Source organism: Zootoca vivipara, chromosome 3, assembly GCF_965207765.1.
Source record: "Zootoca vivipara chromosome 3, rZooViv2.hap1.1, whole genome shotgun sequence".
NCBI classification, from domain to species: domain Eukaryota; kingdom Metazoa; phylum Chordata; class Lepidosauria; order Squamata; family Lacertidae; genus Zootoca; species Zootoca vivipara.
The window spans coordinates 77,131,050-77,147,895 of NC_142586.1; the positions used below are offsets into that span (position 1 = coordinate 77,131,050).

General features: G+C 41.4%; 1 protein-coding gene across 1 annotated transcript in view; it reads left to right on the forward strand.

Moving 5' to 3' along the window:
* The window catches only part of CATSPERE (catsper channel auxiliary subunit epsilon), a 62,955-nt gene extending 48,677 nt beyond the window's left edge, over nt 1-14,278 (forward strand). Inside the window, exons 16-22 of the mRNA XM_088666489.1 lie at nt 1,385-1,421; nt 2,060-2,139; nt 2,507-2,606; nt 4,354-4,452; nt 5,175-5,335; nt 10,786-10,839; nt 13,693-14,278. Of these exons, the coding sequence (XP_088522615.1) occupies nt 1,385-1,421; nt 2,060-2,139; nt 2,507-2,606; nt 4,354-4,452; nt 5,175-5,335; nt 10,786-10,839; nt 13,693-13,879 (718 nt within the window). The 3' untranslated portion in view covers nt 13,880-14,278. The remainder of the gene's footprint in view (nt 1-1,384; nt 1,422-2,059; nt 2,140-2,506; nt 2,607-4,353; nt 4,453-5,174; nt 5,336-10,785; nt 10,840-13,692) is intronic.
* The last annotated feature ends 2,568 nt before the right edge of the window (nt 14,279-16,846 follow it).

A 16,846-nucleotide genomic window follows, 5' to 3' on the forward strand; every position in this document is an offset into this window, starting at 1 on the left:
TACAAAGATCAGTCATAAAATACCCTGGTCTTGGGTTTAAAATCTAAAGGCCATGACACAAAAGGGAAAGGAGGGTGGGGAAGCAAAATCAGAAACTAGTAGTTCTTAGTTACAAAACTCCTTATAATGAACAGCTGAAATGGAGGGGGGGGGGACAAGGAGAGAAGGAGCTGGAAGTTGCTGGTTTGCCAGCTAAGCTAGAATGGCTCTGTTTCCCTTCTCATCCTCAATCTGCTAAATTTTTACTGCTGATTTTCTCATTTCACTTCTTCCTTTTGAGGACTGAGCATTCAGGAATTGCAATGGAGTCCACAGCTATTTAGTACTGAAAGATGAGGAGGCAAATGGTGGAGCAGTAGTGATTCTAAAATTTAAAGTGTGAGACCTAATCATACACTACAGTATGGGCAATGACATCTATTATGAAGCTGCTGGGAGAGATCATCAGGCGGTTTGGGCTGGGCGTTCACCAGTATGCGGATGATGGATGGGTGGCGGCTAACGGATTGAGGTTGAATCCTGACAAGACAGAAGTACTGTTTTGGGGGACAGGAGGCGTGCAGGTGTGGGGAACTCCCTAGTCCTGAATGGGGTAACTGTGCCCCTGAAGGAGCAGGTGTGCAGCCTGGAAGTCATTTTGAACTCACAGCTGTCCATGGAGGTGCAGGTCAATTCTGTGTCCAGGACAGCTGTCTACCAGCTCCATCTGGTACACCAGCTGAGATCCTATCCGCCTGCGCACTGTCTTGCCAGAGTGGTACGTGCTCTGGTTATCTCCCGCTTGGACTGCTGCAGTGCACTCTATGTGGGACTACCTTTGGAGGTGACCTGGAAACTACAATTAATCCAGAATGTGGCAGCTAGACTGGTGATTAGGAGTGGCTGCTGGGACCATTTAGCACCAGTCCTAAAGGAACTTCATTGGCTCCCGGTGCGTTTCCGAGCACAATTCGAAGTGTTGGTGCTGATCTTTAAAGCCCTAAATGGCATTGGCCCAGTATACCTGAAGGAACGTTTCCTTCCCTTATTGTTCGGCCCAGACACTGAGATCCTCCTCCAACGGTCTTCTGCTGGTTCCCTCACTGTGAGAAGCGAGGATACAGGGAACCAGGCAGAGGGCTTTCTTGGCAGTGGCGCCCTCCCTGTGGAACACCCTCCTTTCATATGTCTAGGATGTCAGCCACTATCTGACTTTTAGAAGACATCTAAAGGCAGCCCTGTATCGGGAAGATTTTGATGTTTGATGTTTTAGTATGTTCTGATATATGCTATGAGCCACCCAGAGTGGCTGGGGAAACCCAGTCAGATGGGCAGGGTATAAATAATAAAATTATTATCATCATCATCATTAACATTGAATAACTCTGTTTTTTCCTCACATTAGGAAATATCGGTGGGTCAAAACAAAGGGGAACTACTGGGTAAGAACAACACATTTAATTTTCAGTTGTAGCTCCCACTAGTGGAACACTTTCCCTAACAAGTTATTGCTTTTGGCACCAGGTAAAACATACCGGTACCTCCAAAGCATTTGACAGATTATAATGGTTTTGCTATTACAGTCTTACCTTGGAAGTCGAACGGAATCCATTCCGGAAGTCCGTTCGACTTCCAAAACATTTGGAAGCCAAAGTGCAGCTTCTGATTGGCTCAGAAAGCTCCTGCAGCCAATCAGAAGCCGTGGAAGCACCGTCGAACATTCGGCTTCCAAAAATAGTTTGCAAACTACAACAGTCACTTCCAGGTTTGCGGCATTCCGGAGCCAAAATGTTCGAGTACCAAGTCATTTGAAAACCAAGGTACAACTGTACAGTAATGGCATTTTTCTGCTGAAGGTTTCGCTGCTGTTTTGTGGAGTTTGCATAGCTTTTATTGTAATACAATGTACTTCTTTCTGATTCTCTGCCATGCTTTATGCTTTTAAGTTTTGTAAGTCACTTGGAGATTCCTTACGTGCCAAGCAACTAATAACGTGAATACCGTAAATAAATATGTTAAGTATACTATTGATGCAAATAGAAGGCAAGGGGAGATTTATGTTAACCTACCTTTCTCCTAGGAGCAGGAGTACGATCTGGCACTATTTGGTTGCCCAATAGAGGTCTATCACGGAGATCCATTTCGTCCTACTGTTCTCTTGTAAGCAGCTTTTAAACACTTTAGACCCATGGGAAATATGTATTTGTTTGTTTGTTTGTTTGTTTGTTTGTTTGTTTATATTCATTAAGCCCTTTCTTTGATCATCCCAAATAGGATGAAAGATAAAAGAGTGATAATGCAGCTATTATCTTCATTACTACAATTCCCCACCAGTTCCATATTTTTAAAAAGTGCCTTCTTGGCAAGAACTCTGGCCCACAAAGTTCTATCTCCTGACTGTGGAAGTGGCACTTTGCTGAATGAAAAGCAGTAGTGTACACCCTTAGTATGGGTTTGTTTGGGGGGGGGGTTGTGTCTTTTTTGTCCTTTATACAGAGACGTGACACTGTATTTCTATTCTTTCTAGATATGAGCATGAAGACATGATTGGGACTGTTGAGGCAGATTATATTTTGTGGGAGATTAATGGCAGGAATGACTACTATTATAACACAACAGTAGAAGAGGTGAGCAGACATTTGTACACTAACCTTTCAGGTTAATCAAGAATAAGAAACCACCTGCCCCATTTTAGACCTTAAGATCATTTAGATCAACTGGGGGGGGGATATCATGGCACCACACACCCCATAAAATGTCTTGGGGCAATGACTTCAAAATCAGCATTTTCTGCTGTTGCTCCTCAACTGCGAAATGCCCTTCCATCTGCCATTCATGAAACAGCAACCACCAGTTGCTTCAGATAAATGTATTGTGAAGACTTTTTTTTTGTCCAGGCTTTCCCCGACATCTAAGATTGAAACTTGTTTTACATGTTTGAATCTTATAAATTTCTGCTTTATTCACTTTTGAATGCTTTTATATTGCCGTTTAACTGGTTTTAGGTTGTGTTTTTATTTTGGTGATATACTGTATACTGCTTAGACATCTTTGAAATAGTAAGTGGTATATAAATGCTTTTAATAAATATGAATTTGCATTTACAATAGGGTTTTTTAATGGATGTTGTTTGAATCAGTCTTTTATACAGCTCTTGACAGTGGTAAATTGATTTAATAGCAAATTCTTCAAAACTTTAGAAGCAACATGTTTTATAGACAAGATGCAAGTATTGAAATAACTGAATCATAGAATTGCAGAGTTGGAAGGGACCATGAGGATCATCTAGTCCAACACCCTGCAATGCAGGAATAGGCAGCTGTTCCATATGGGGATTTAACCTACAACCTTGGCATTATAAGCACCATGCTTTAACCAGCTGAACTTGCCAAATGCATTAAATTCCTTTTTTGTGTAGTATGGTGAACTACACACAACAATTTATTCAATACATGGTTTTTAATAACAGAACAGTTGTATACAGCCCAATAGATATAAACTACCGTATAAGCTGCCTGCCCAGAAATTGGTTAGTTCATTCCAATTAGTATGTGAAACTTAGCTGCCACTCAGAGTTATCCTCCGGCTTCTGGACTTCACTTCCCCCTTAAAGGTTATCTGTACTGAGTATAAATGTTAAACTGAGGGCCAAAACGTATATGCTATTGCATTTAACATGACATATGTAATATTTACATCTGCACTGTCCAAATTTGAGAAAACACCAAATACGAAAAATCTAAGGATCCATGGTCGGCACACTCTAACTGACCCTTCTAACCTCTAGACCAGGCACCTTATCAACACTACATTTTAAAAATTACCATGGGAAGAAATATCAGAATCTTCAGAATTTTTAAGGGGCACAAAGTCCACCACAGATTCCTAGCCTGGACCAGTGCCTTAGTTAATTGTTGCCCAAAGGTTTTGGAGGCAGTGTCCATTGGATATGGCAGACATAGGTCCAAACAGGCAGTGGAATGCAAGGAATACCTCTGTGTGTGTGTGTGTGCGCACACACACACACACACACACACACTATCAGAGAAGCAAGGAGATGTGGTGGTGGCTTCTGGCAAGCTCTTGTGAAAGCCCCCACGAGACCATATAAGGCTTCCAAATGCTGCACTGCACATGACCTTACCTGAGATGCCAGTAAGGTTGACAAAGTGTCAGGAGGCAAAACAGGATGGCCTGAAACCTATGCAGGGTTGTATTTGTGTTACAATGCTTTAAACTTTTATATTTTCCAGTTTCATCACTATCAAGCTTAAGAGATTGATAAAAAATTAAATATGCTGTACAGCTGAGACTTTGGGCGAGACTGTACATGTGATTTCTGTTTTACTTTGTGCATTTATATTCTTTGAACAGGTACGCTGTTTGTCCAAATCACAAAATATGTCTTCAATGGTTCCTCAGGATCTAGAAAAAATCACTGCACATACTATAGATCGCTATTGGGGGAGACATGTAAGAAAATGTATATAATAAGGAAATTAATAATATGAATTCTGAAGCTCTCATGGTATTTTACCTATGAATATTGATCTGGACACACAGATTAATATTCAAGAGGCAATGCAATAATACTTAGGGCACAATCCTGTGGTCACTGGCAGTGCATCTCTAGAGCTATATGATGTTTTGGATCTCCTTCTCCAAAGGCAGCAGGTGGTGCCCTACCTTGAAACAGGAAATCTGACCTTGTACCTACCGGTACCTTATCTTACAGATAGCAGTAGAGGTAAATAGGGGGCATGAATCCAAAGCCTTCCCCTTCACACGCCAAACAGAACAAAATATACCCCATGGAAACAATAGGTGGGAAATTGTAATGTTACCCCCACCCTCTCAAAAACGCCCAGAAAGGGAGTTCCACCCTTATATCCACCCTGTTTGTGTGTCCCAAGCAGAGCTTTTAAGTATTTTGGATCTTCCGTATTTTGTCTTCCTTCTACCTACCAGCTTTACTGGTGTTCTGGATTGCATGATTTGCCAATACTTTAAATATTGTAGTGTCTTAAGCTATACATAATTATTTTTTGCAACCCAACAACTACAGAATCAGCTACTACTTATTTATTAGGCAAATACTTTGGGACATAAAGCAGGTATATTATTTGTACTTACCATATTCCTCACGTATTATGGATGTGTGTCTTATGGTAAATTAATTACATTTTCCCACCCAGAATTACATATCCTGTTTTGTGAGTGGTGGTCCTGGACTTCTAGGAACACTACATAATCAATATGAACTCATGAACCATTCTGGCATCAACTCTATCATTTGGCCTGAGGACTATGCTGGCATTTTCATGTTCAGATTGAAGATAATTGATCCAAACTACAGGTTAGCTTTAACATAATAATTATTATCTGTATGGTTAAGTATCTTCTTCTTTCTTCTTCTTTGGTGATCACTCGTAGCTGAGTAAGATTGTCTTCCATAAACATGGTTTTAACAATGAGTCCGTAAGTGACTCATTGTTTTTCTTGGGAGAAAAGCAATGACAAACCTAGACAGCATCTTAAAAAGCAGAGACATCACCTTGCCTACAAAGGTCCGTATAGTTAAAGCTATGGTTTTCCCAGTCGTGATGTATGGAAGTGAGAGCTGGACCATAAAGAAGGCTGATCACCGAAGAATTGATGCTTTTGAATTATGGTGCTGGAGGAGACTCTTGAGAGTCCCATGGACTGCAAGAAGATCAAACCTATCCATTCTGAAGGAAATCAGCCCCGAGTGCTCATTGGAAGGACAGATCGTGAAGCTGAGGCTCCAATACTTTGGCCACCTCATGAGAAGAGAAGACTCCCTGGAAAAGACTCTGATGTTTGGAAAGATTGAGGGCACTAGGAGAAGGGGACGACAGAGGACGAGATGGTTGGACAGTGTTCTCGAAGCTCCGAACATGAGTTTGACCAAACTGCAGGAGGCAGTGGAAGACAGGAGTGCCTGGCGTGCTATGGTCCATGGGGTCACGAAGAGTCGGACATGACCGTAAGTGACTGTGGAGGCCAATTCTGGATCCATACGTCCTTCCACAGTGGGGACATTGGTTTCTGGGCAGGAGCTGATCATGGTGTGGATATGCCAAGCGTGCCTTCCTTTTAACACGTTTCTCCCTTGTGTCCTGAGTTTGAATGTCTTCAAAGCCCATGACACCTTTGGTAAAGGCTGTTCTCCAGTTGGAGCGCTTGCAGGCCAATGTTTCCCAATTGTTGGTGTTTATACTACATTTTTAAAATATTTGCCTTGAAACAGTCTTAAGAAGGAGGAGGAGGAGGAGGAGGAGGAGGAGGAGGAGGAGGAGGAGGAGGAGGAAGAGTAGTAGTTTGGATTTGATATCCCGCTTTATCACTACCCGAAGGAGTCTCAAAGCGGCTAACAATCTCCTTTCCTCTCCTCCCCCACAACAGACACCCTGTGAAGTGGGTGGGGCTGAGAGACTTCAGAGAAGTGTGACTAGCCCAAGGTCACCCAGCAGCTGCATGTGGAGGAGTGGAGACGCGAACCCAGTTCCCCAGATTACAAGTCTACTGCTCTTAACCACTACACCACACTGGCTCTCTTTAAACCTCTTTTGTTGAATATAATTATACCTGAATGGAACATGTTTATAAAGTTGTAATTATGTTAATTCCTAAGTGTTTGGGACACATATTCAGAGTAGATCCATTGAAATCAGTGGGCTTAAGTTACTTAAATAGTTTGATTTCAATGAGTCTTCTTCGAGTATATATAACTAATATTGAGTGTCATATATGGTGTACATGGATCAATGCCTTGTCGTGGCGAAGGGGCTTGAATAACTCAGAGAAGCTATGAGCTATGCCATGCAGGGCCACCCAAGATGGACAGGTCATAGTGGAGAGTTTTGACTAAACGTGATCCACCTGGAGAAGGAACTGGCAAGCCACTCCAGTAACCCTGCCAAGAAAACTCCATGGACAAAGACAACAGGCATATAAAAGTTATGACGCTGGAAGATGAGCCCCTCAGGTTGGAAGGCGTCCAACATGCTACTGAGGAAGAGCGGAGGACAAGTACAAGTAGATTCAGAGCTGATGAAGCGGCTGGGCCAAAGCCGAAAGGACGCTCAGTTGCGGATATGCCTGGAAGCGAAAGGAAAGTCCGATGCTGTAAAGAAAAATATTGCATAGGAACCTGGAATGTAAGAACCATGAATGGAGGTAAGCTGGATGTGGTCAAAAATGAGATGACAAGAATAAATATCGACATCCTGGGCATCAGTGAACTAAAATGGAAGGGAATGGGTGAATTCAGTTCGGATGACTATCATATCTACTACTGTGGGCAAGAATCCCGTAGTAGAAATGGAGTGGCCCTCATAGTCAACAAAAGAGTGGCAAAAGCTGTAATGGGATGCAATCTCAAAAATGACAGAATGATCTCGATACGAATCCAAGGCAGACCTTTTAACATCACAGTAATCCAAGTTTATGCACCAACTACTGGTGCTGAAGAAAGTGAAATTGACCAATTCTATGAAGACCTACAACACCTTCTAGAAATGACACCAAAGAAGGATGTTCTTCTCATTACAGGGGATTGGAATGCTAAAGTAGGGAATCAAGAGATAAAAGGAACAACTGGCAAGTTTGGCCTGGGAGTTCAAAATGAAGCAGGGCAAAGGCTAATAGAGTTCTGTCAAGAGAACAAGCTGGTCATCACAAACACTCTCTTCCAACAACACAAGAGACGACTCTACACATGGATATCACCAAATGGGCAGCATCGAAATCAGATTGATTATATTCTCTGCAGCCAAAGATGGAGAAGCTCTATACAGTCAGCAAAAACAAGACCTGGGGCTGACTGTAACTCAGATCATCAGCTTCTTATAGCAAAATTCCAGCTTAAACTGAAGAAAGTAGGAAAAACCACTGGGCCAGTAAGATACAATCTGAATCAAATCCCTTATGAATACACAGTGGAAGTGAGGAACAGGTTTAAGGATTTAGATTTGGTGGACAGAGTGCCTGAAGAACTATGGATGGAGGCTCGTAACATTATACAGGAGGCAGCAACGAAAACCATCCCAAGGAAAAGGAAATGCAAGAAAGCAAAATGGCTGTCCAACGAGGCCTTACAAATAGCGGAGGAGAGGAGGCAAGCAAAATGCAAGGGAGATAGGGAAAGATACAGGAAACTGAATGCAGATTTCCAAAAAACAGCAAGGAGAGACAAGAGGGTCTTCTTAAATGAGCAATGCAAAGAAATAGAGGAAAACAATAGAATGGGGAAAACCAGAGATCTGTTCAAGAAAATTGGAGATATGAAAGGAACATTTCATACAAAGATTACCATAATCAAGGACAAAAGTGGTAAGGACCTAACAGAAGCAGAAGACATCAAGAAGAGGTGGCAAGAATACACAGAGGAATTATACCAGAAAGATATGGAGGTCTCGTACACCCCAGGTAGTGGGGTTGCTGACCTTGAGCCAGACATCTTGGAGAGTGAAGTCAAATGGGCCTTAGAAAGCACTGCTAATAACAAGGCCAGTGGAAGTGATGATATTCCAGCTGAACTATTTAAAATTTTAAAAGATGATGCTGTTAAGGTGCTACACCCAATATGCCAGCAAGTTTGGAAAACTCAGCAATGGCCAGAGGATTGGAGAAGATCAGTCTACATCCCAATTCCAAAGAAGGGCAGTGCCAAAGAATGCTCCAACTACTGCACAATTGCGCTCATTTCACACGCTAGCAAGGTTATGCTTAAAATTCTACAAGGCAGGCTTAGGCAGTATGTGGACCGAGAACTCCCAGAAGTGCAAGCTGGATTTCGAAAGGGCAGAGGAACCAGAGACCAAATAGCAAACATGCGCTGGATTATGGAGAAAGCTAGAGAGTTCCAGAAAAACGTCTACTTCTGCTTCATTGACTATGCAAAAGCCTTTGACTGTGTCGACCACAGCAAACTATGGCAAGTTCTTAAAGAAATGGGAGTGCCTGATCACCTCATCTGTCTCCTGAGAAATCTCTATGTGGGACAAGAAGCTACAGTTAGAACTGGATATGGAACAACTGAGTGGTTCAAAATTGGGAAAGGAGTACGACAAGGTTGTATATTGTCTCCCTGCTTATTTAACTTATATGCAGAATTCATCATGCGAAAGGCTGGACTAGATGAATCCCAAGCCGGAATTAAGATTGCCGGAAGGAATATCAACAACCTCAGATATGCAGATGACACAACCTTGATGGCAGAAAGCGAGGAGGAATTAAAGAACCTTTTAATGAGGGTGAAAGAGGAGAGCGCAAAATATGGTCTGAAGCTCAACATCAAAAAAACCAAGATCATGGCCACTGGTCCCATCACCTCCTGGCAAATAGAAGGGGAAGAAATGGAGGCAGTGAGAGATTTTACTTTCTTGGGCTCCTTGATCACTGCAGATGGTGACAGCAGTCACGAAATTAAAAGACGCCTGCTTCTTGGGAGAAAAGCAATGACAAACCTAGACAGCATCTTAAAAAGCAGAGACATCACCTTGCCGACAAAGGTCCGTATAGTTAAAGCTATGGTTTTCCCAGTAGTGATGTATGGAAGTGAGAGCTGGACCATAAAGAAGGCTGATCGCCGAAGAATTGATGCTTTTGAATTATGGTGCTGGAGAAGACTCTTGAGAGTCCCATGGACTGCAAGAAGATCAAACCTATCCATTCTTAAGGTAATCAGCCCTGAGTGCTCCCTGGAAGGACAGATCGTGAAGCTCAGGCTCCAATACTTTGGCCACCTCATGAGAAGAGAAGAATCCTTGGAAAAGACCCTGATGTTGGGAAAGATTGAGGGCACTAGGAGAAGGGGACGACAGAGGACAAGATGGTTGGACAGTGTTCTCGAAGCTACGAACATGAGTTTGACCAAATTGCGGGAGGCAGTGCAAGACAGGAGTGCCTGGCGTGCTATGGTCCATGGGGTCACGAAGAGTCGGACACGACTAAACGACTAAACAACAACAACAACAACATATGGTGTACAGTACATACAACAGGTCAATAGCAGAGATGACATCTAGCTGTTACTTAGGAACACAATAACATAACAGATTTTCAGTGCAGTGTGCTGAATATCACCCAGAAAACTTTAGTTATTGGATGACAAATACAGTAAAACAATTTAAATAAAATAAGCTACACAGAACTCTGAATCTTACCCATTTTGTGTTATGGGAGGGTCCTGGCATATCGCCTCTGCACATGTGCTAAACTGATTGTATCCAAGGAGGAAGACAAATTCAGTCAATCTGCAAGTATAGTTTGTTATTCTTTTACACACAATATTTTCTTAGAGTAGAAAAACCTCACACACACCCATGCAGAGAGTGTTTTTCATCTAATTTAATCTCTGTACAAACATCAGCAATTACAGCTTCTTATGTACATATGGTAAAACAGTTACATAACCAATCTCAGAAATGAGGGTGCTGGGGGAGACCTGCTGTGGTAGCATGCCCTTTTTCTTATATTCATGCAGAGAACACATGCTGATACAGAAGGAGAATCATCCTGTTCCTGTTGGTTAAGGCTATCAAGGACTACTAGTATCAGTAGCCCCGTCTCTGAAGGGCCCAAATGTATCTGTCACCACTCCTCTCACAGTATCATCACTGTCATGAATCTTACACTTGATTTTTCTGAAGCAGTAATCATCTAAAAATTGACCCTTTCGGGGTTCCCCTCTAATTATAAGATGGTTTCCCTCTCATTATAAGACTGTTGTAGTTTACAGTTATGAAAAAATAATGTTTAGTCTCTCATTTTTTATTCCAGTTTTTGTCCTTATGAAGCTTATTTTGCAGTTCACACACACGGCATCATTGAAAGGTAGGCATTAGTACCCTTGATTTGTTGGCATGAGATCAAGCATTAGTTCCCTTTCCTGCACAAAAGTTTGGTAAAAATCCGTTGAACAAACTCCATTTTTCTGAAATCTGGGAAGATGTATTAACTTTCTACATTCTTAAAAAGCCTAGAAGCTTTCAGATGTTTTTCTAGTTCAATGGAAGATTGATAATATGAATGTTAACATTCTCTATGTGTAAAAAATTGACTCAGAAAATTAGATCATGAGCTATGTACAATTTCACCTTCAGGTCCAACCCTAGATGTTTGATGTGGAGATGCTTTCAAAAAGTGATGCCTTATGCATATAAAAACCACACAGACTATGCTACATTCAATGTTGATACTAAGAAGTAGCTATTCATGATGATACACTTTTACTACAAATACACTGAAAATTCAAACAAGCAAACAAATTATGTTCCTCAATATTCCAGCCATGTGTTAAAATACCCACCCTACTAAAAACAACAACAAAAAGTGACACCTTGAAGACTAAGACATATTGTGGTAAAAGCTTTTGTCAGTTACATAAAAATACATAAAGTGAATCCTCCAATGACCGATGTGTGTTTCTACGCAGGGAATGTGGGGTGGAGGTGGTAGAATCCAAAATAAATGCATTTCTGACAATCTGTAACTTCCACCATCATTAGGGTTGCCAGACTCAATAGAAGACAGGAGTCAGGACTTCTGTGCCTTTAATTGCCCTGTTCTCTTTTGAGTCTGGAAACCTTAAAGAGAAACCAGGAGACCCTTTGCTTGGAAATTAAACAAAGGGTCTGCTGGTTTCTCTTTAAGGTTTCCAGACTCAAAAGAGAACAGGGCAATTAAAGTCACAGAAGTCCTGTCCACTGTTGAGTCTGGCAACCCTAACCATAGCTGCCAAGTTTTCCCTTTTCTCGCGAGGAAGCCTATTCAGCATAAGGGAAAATCCCCTTAAAAAGGGATAACTTGGCAGCTATGACCCTAACCATCATCCTTGGCAAACTTTAATAATAGAGCATTAATTTTGATGGAAGAGGAATTCTTTCTAACACCTGAGATAAAGGAATTTATTCCTGTATCCTTACCAGAATTCACCATTTTGAATAAAAGAACACAGCAATATATTTGTACAGTATACAAAGCGTATTTGCCATTTTTATCTCTATGGAGCTCAAACGGGTTGAAAGGCAGGATATACACATGAATTAACAATATTGAGCCAGTTACAGGTAGGTAGCCATGTTGGTCTGAGTCGAGGCAAAATAAAAAAATTCCTTCAGTAGCACCTTAAAGACCAACTAAGTTTTTATTTTGGTATGAGCTTTCATGTGCAAAGTTATCTGACGAAGTGTGCATGCACACGAAAGCTCATACCAAAATAAAAACTTAGTTGGTCTTTAAGGTGCTACTGAAGGAATTTTAATATTGAGCCAGTTTGTTTGAAAGTGGGGCAAATGTTTCTTGACACCTAGGGCTCTGCCCAGAGGACAAGGTGGAGCCATAATACAATCCCAGCAGGTGCACATAGGTGCTTTGAAATCCCATTGGACATGCAAGCAGATGGCAGAGACAGTTGTCTTGTTCACCAGCAGAATGAAGCCTTTGGAGCAAAATAGGAGCAAAATAAGATATGGGTTCTTTTGAGGTGGAGCTGAATAGGAACACTCAGGTAGCAGAGAGTCCCTGCTTCCATTACTGGCATTTCAATCTCTTCAGTTCCATTCTGAAGAGTCTTGTGGGGAGAAGATTACATGTAGGTCAATCCAGCAGTTGTTGCTGCAGTTTTGATTGGAGTCACTGCTCTGACTTCTGCAGTTGTGGTTGTAGCTATGGTGGCCTTGGTGGTGACACAGACAGCAGCTTATAAAAGTAAATGTCTTTGTGCCAGCATATAAATGTCTCTGTGCCAGCTGCATATTTTCCCCCGGAAGGAAAACGACTGGGAGATAAATTATTGGGATATTTAATAATGGGCTATATACCCCTTCTTGCCTATCTCCCTAGTCCCACCCACCCACAGTTTCTAATCTGTGGGATAGGTTAGCCATGCTGGGCCAATCTGGTTTTGTTCACTGGAGCAGTGCCTGGAATGGGTTCCGAATTCCCCCTCGAAGAAGGGTTGAGTATGGTATGCGTGGTGAGTGCCACAGCAGTGTCAAGTTTGGGTGAGAGGGGCACAGGCTGCTATAACACACCCCAGCTCTGTGCAGGTGTTCCAATAACATTCTACATGTATTTTAAGCTAAACAAATAATTACGTTCCATTCAGTGGAAAGAGCTTGCGACAATAAAGCATTTTTTTGTATTTTTAATATTTTGTTGGAAGCCGCCCAGAGTGGCTGGGGAAACCCAGCCAGGTGGGTGGGGTATAAATAATAATAATAATAATAATAATAATAATAATAATAATAATAATAATGGGACGCGGGTGGCTGTGGGTTAAACCACAGAGCCTAGGGCTTGCTGATCAGAAGGTTGGCGGTTCGAATCCCCGCAACGGGGTGAGCTCCCGTTGCTCAGTCCCAGCTCCTGCCAACCTAGCAGTTCAAAAGCACATCAAAGTGCAAGTAGATAAATATGTACTGCTCTGGCAGGAAGGTAAACAGTGTTTCCGTGCGCTGCTCTGGTTCGCTAGAAGCGGCTTAGTCATGCTGGCCACATGACCCGGAAGCTGTACGCCGGCTCCCTCAGCCAATAAAGCGAGATGAGCGCTGCAACCCCAGAGTCGTCCGCGACTGGACCTAACGGTCAGGCGTCCCTTTACCTTTATTATTATTATTATAAGGATCCAGCTGCTCATTGAATGAACACACACACACACTTATGTTCCTTTTTTTTGTATTTTAGCCTAAACATGCTTAAGATTGCCGGTTGGGCTTGTCTGATAGTTATTTTCTTTTGGGGAGTCCTTGCCTTCAGCTACTATCGGTATGTGAAATTATTTCGGGAACTCCATTTTGCGGACCCAATGGCATCATTTCATTCAGATATTTCTTCAGATGTTTCTTCAGAGGACGGAAAGAAATATGACTAATCCAGTTACAAATTATTACCTTTATTTATTAAACTGCATGTGAACATACTATAATGTAATGTTTTAAACAAATGCTGTAATGTTTTAAGCAAACGTAATGTTTCAAACTAAGATTAATACAAGTATACTTTTAAACACAATTTTCTACCATTCTCTAAAACTCTAAAAAGCTGAAAATCTTATATTTTTCAAAATCCCAATCCCAAATTGCTTCATTCCTTCTGTGTAATAATTTTTTAACAGTAAAATAAAATATTTATTCAGGAATGGTTCTGTGATGTTAACAATGACCTCTGGATACTCAAGAACTGAATTATTACCACTGGTTGTTTTTTTTATTTCATTTTTATTGAAGATTTTCTTGTGCTGCAAAATAAACAAATAGACAATGGAAAGTACATATACTGTCTCTACTTTCAATTTATAGAGTCTTTTTCACAGTAAGTGAATGTTCAATATGAGACACTAATCCTTAGCACTGTTCATAGTACAATTCATAATGGTGGTAGATAAGTGACAGGCTTGGGTGTTAGGAAAAATGTGTGTGAACAAATATTTATAGCAAGCAATAAACGTGTTCTCAAACTCTCTACCTTCCATTCCAATTTGATATAGCTTAAAATTACTGAGACCCACCAGTCACAAAATTGTAGCAGAGGGAGGCAGACTTTGGTGTAATCCGCTAGCAATTACTAACATCATTTTCTTCTGATTCTTCTTTGAAATTTCTCAAGTTTTTTACTTCAGCAATTTTCTTGTAACAAGGAGTTTCATAGCTCAGTTTCATTCATGCCAACAGCACATTGGCTGTGAAGGCTGTTGAAACTCAGCCTCTCCATTTTAGCCAGAAATTTGCTAATTTGGAGTAGAGAAAGATTTTGCTTTATAGTTCCTCCTCTCCCTCTTGTTTCCCCAAGCATTTTTATCCCTTGTCATACTTGTGCCTTATTCTCCGAACTGCCTGTTTGTTTCAACCCTCCTCCCTGTTTCTTTAGCATTGACTTCTTCCCTCTATAACAACTTTTCTATTACCACTTTGTTATTCTTTAAAAAAAATTAACTCTGTATCTCTTTCTCATTTCTTTCAGCATCTTTCCCCTGCCCTCAGATGAGGGACACCACATTCCCTCCCGCTCTTAACTTCTTTGTCTCCCAGCCACCTTTACCTAGCATATGGGGAGCTGTTGGTGTGGGTTTCAGTCCAAACAGAAGTCAATGGCACAATCAGGGGCAGGGGGAGGGAAGAGACACTGGGCAAGCTGTGGCACTGAAGTTCCCCATTGGTCCTTGATATATCATTTAATAAACACTAGGTATGGCAATATGTGGTTTAACATGATGGACCATTTAGTGTTTGTGTCCCCCCCAAGTGTAACTGAACTCCTGACAGCTCCATAGGAAGGTGCTTTATACCAAGCCAGATCATTGGTCCAACCAGCTTAGTACTGTCTACACTGACTGGCAGCTGTTCTGCAGGGTTTCAAACAGGGGTCTTTCCCAACCATACCTTGAAATGCTGTGGATTGAACCTGGGACCTTCTCCACACAAAATATATGTTCTATCATTGAGCTGCAGTCCCCAACTAACATGACCAAAGGTTAGGGATTATGGGAGCTGTGGTGCAACAACATCTGGAGGGCAACCATTTCTCCCTAGTTTAATATTTATTTATTTATTTATTTATTTTATAAAGCAGTTTGTTGTTCCTTACACTAAAATTCTCAGAATGATAAACTGTATCTTAAACAAGAATTCACCACCATTAAATAAACTCTCCCCCACGTCACTTTTGACATTCTTCTGAATTGAATTTGATAACTGTTTAAAAAAACATCTGAAAATAGCACATTGCAAGCTTCAAATCAATATCAAATTGGGAGCTGAAAGGGAACCTAGTAATGATCAGTGCAACAATCCATTGAAAGTAATTTACCGAAAATGAAAAAAAAGAGTGCGAGAAATGCAGCATTCTTGTACAGTTCATTGGTCTTTTGGCCTAGATTTTGAAACTAGACTGTCTTTTCTTTGGGTCCCAAATGCTATGTACAAAACAGGAAAGGAGATGGGGCACCAAAGGGCTGCTACAAGGTTTACTTATGATTCTTATGGCCCCATCCCTTTATTTGCATATTTGCCTCTGAAGGCAGCCCTGTTTAGGGAAGCTTTTAAGGTTTAATAGATTATTGTATTTTAATATCCTTCTGGAAGCCGCCCAGAGTAGCTGGGAAAACCCAGCCAGATGGGTGGGGTATAGGTAAATAAATTATTATTATTATTATTATTATTAGCACGCACACACACACACACGTATATGGAATTATGTTTTCCAAGGTGCTGTGAAATGGCTGTGGGTCATCCTGGGAAATATATTCTCACTTCAACCTGTGGGATTGAGCAGCCTGTTCACTCAAGTACAGTACAGCAATCAGGTGCTCTGTTTCTGTGCCACCATTGGTTGATACAGAGAGATCATGAGGTAGTGTTGGTTGCTACAATGGTAATTTGGGGACATAATTGGGCAGCACTTACAAAAGGCTGCTGGGCAGTGTGGGAGCAAAGGATGGTACTAGGAGACTAACTAAGCAATTGGGAAGGGGATGTCAGAGGAGTGTCATGCCAGGGGACAGCAGACCTTTCTCATGGTAATTACAGCTTGTGCGCACAGAGAATGAAAAAGTAACAGGAAGCAGAACACGACCATAGCCATATTTCACACCTGGAATGTTAACTGTATCCTTATGCAGATAACATGGATGTGGTGATCACCATCAATTTGTTCATAGGTTTAAAACAATGCTACTGTAATTAATTTATAGTCCTGTTCAAATTATAATCTCATTATGGCGAAACTGACTGTGAATTAGGCATAGCAACTGTCAGCGTCATGTGCTTTCCCTACTTCTGTTCTTTGTAGATGAGAAGAGCGAGCTGCTGCTTTCACTTTGGAAGAAATCACAGTTCTCGCC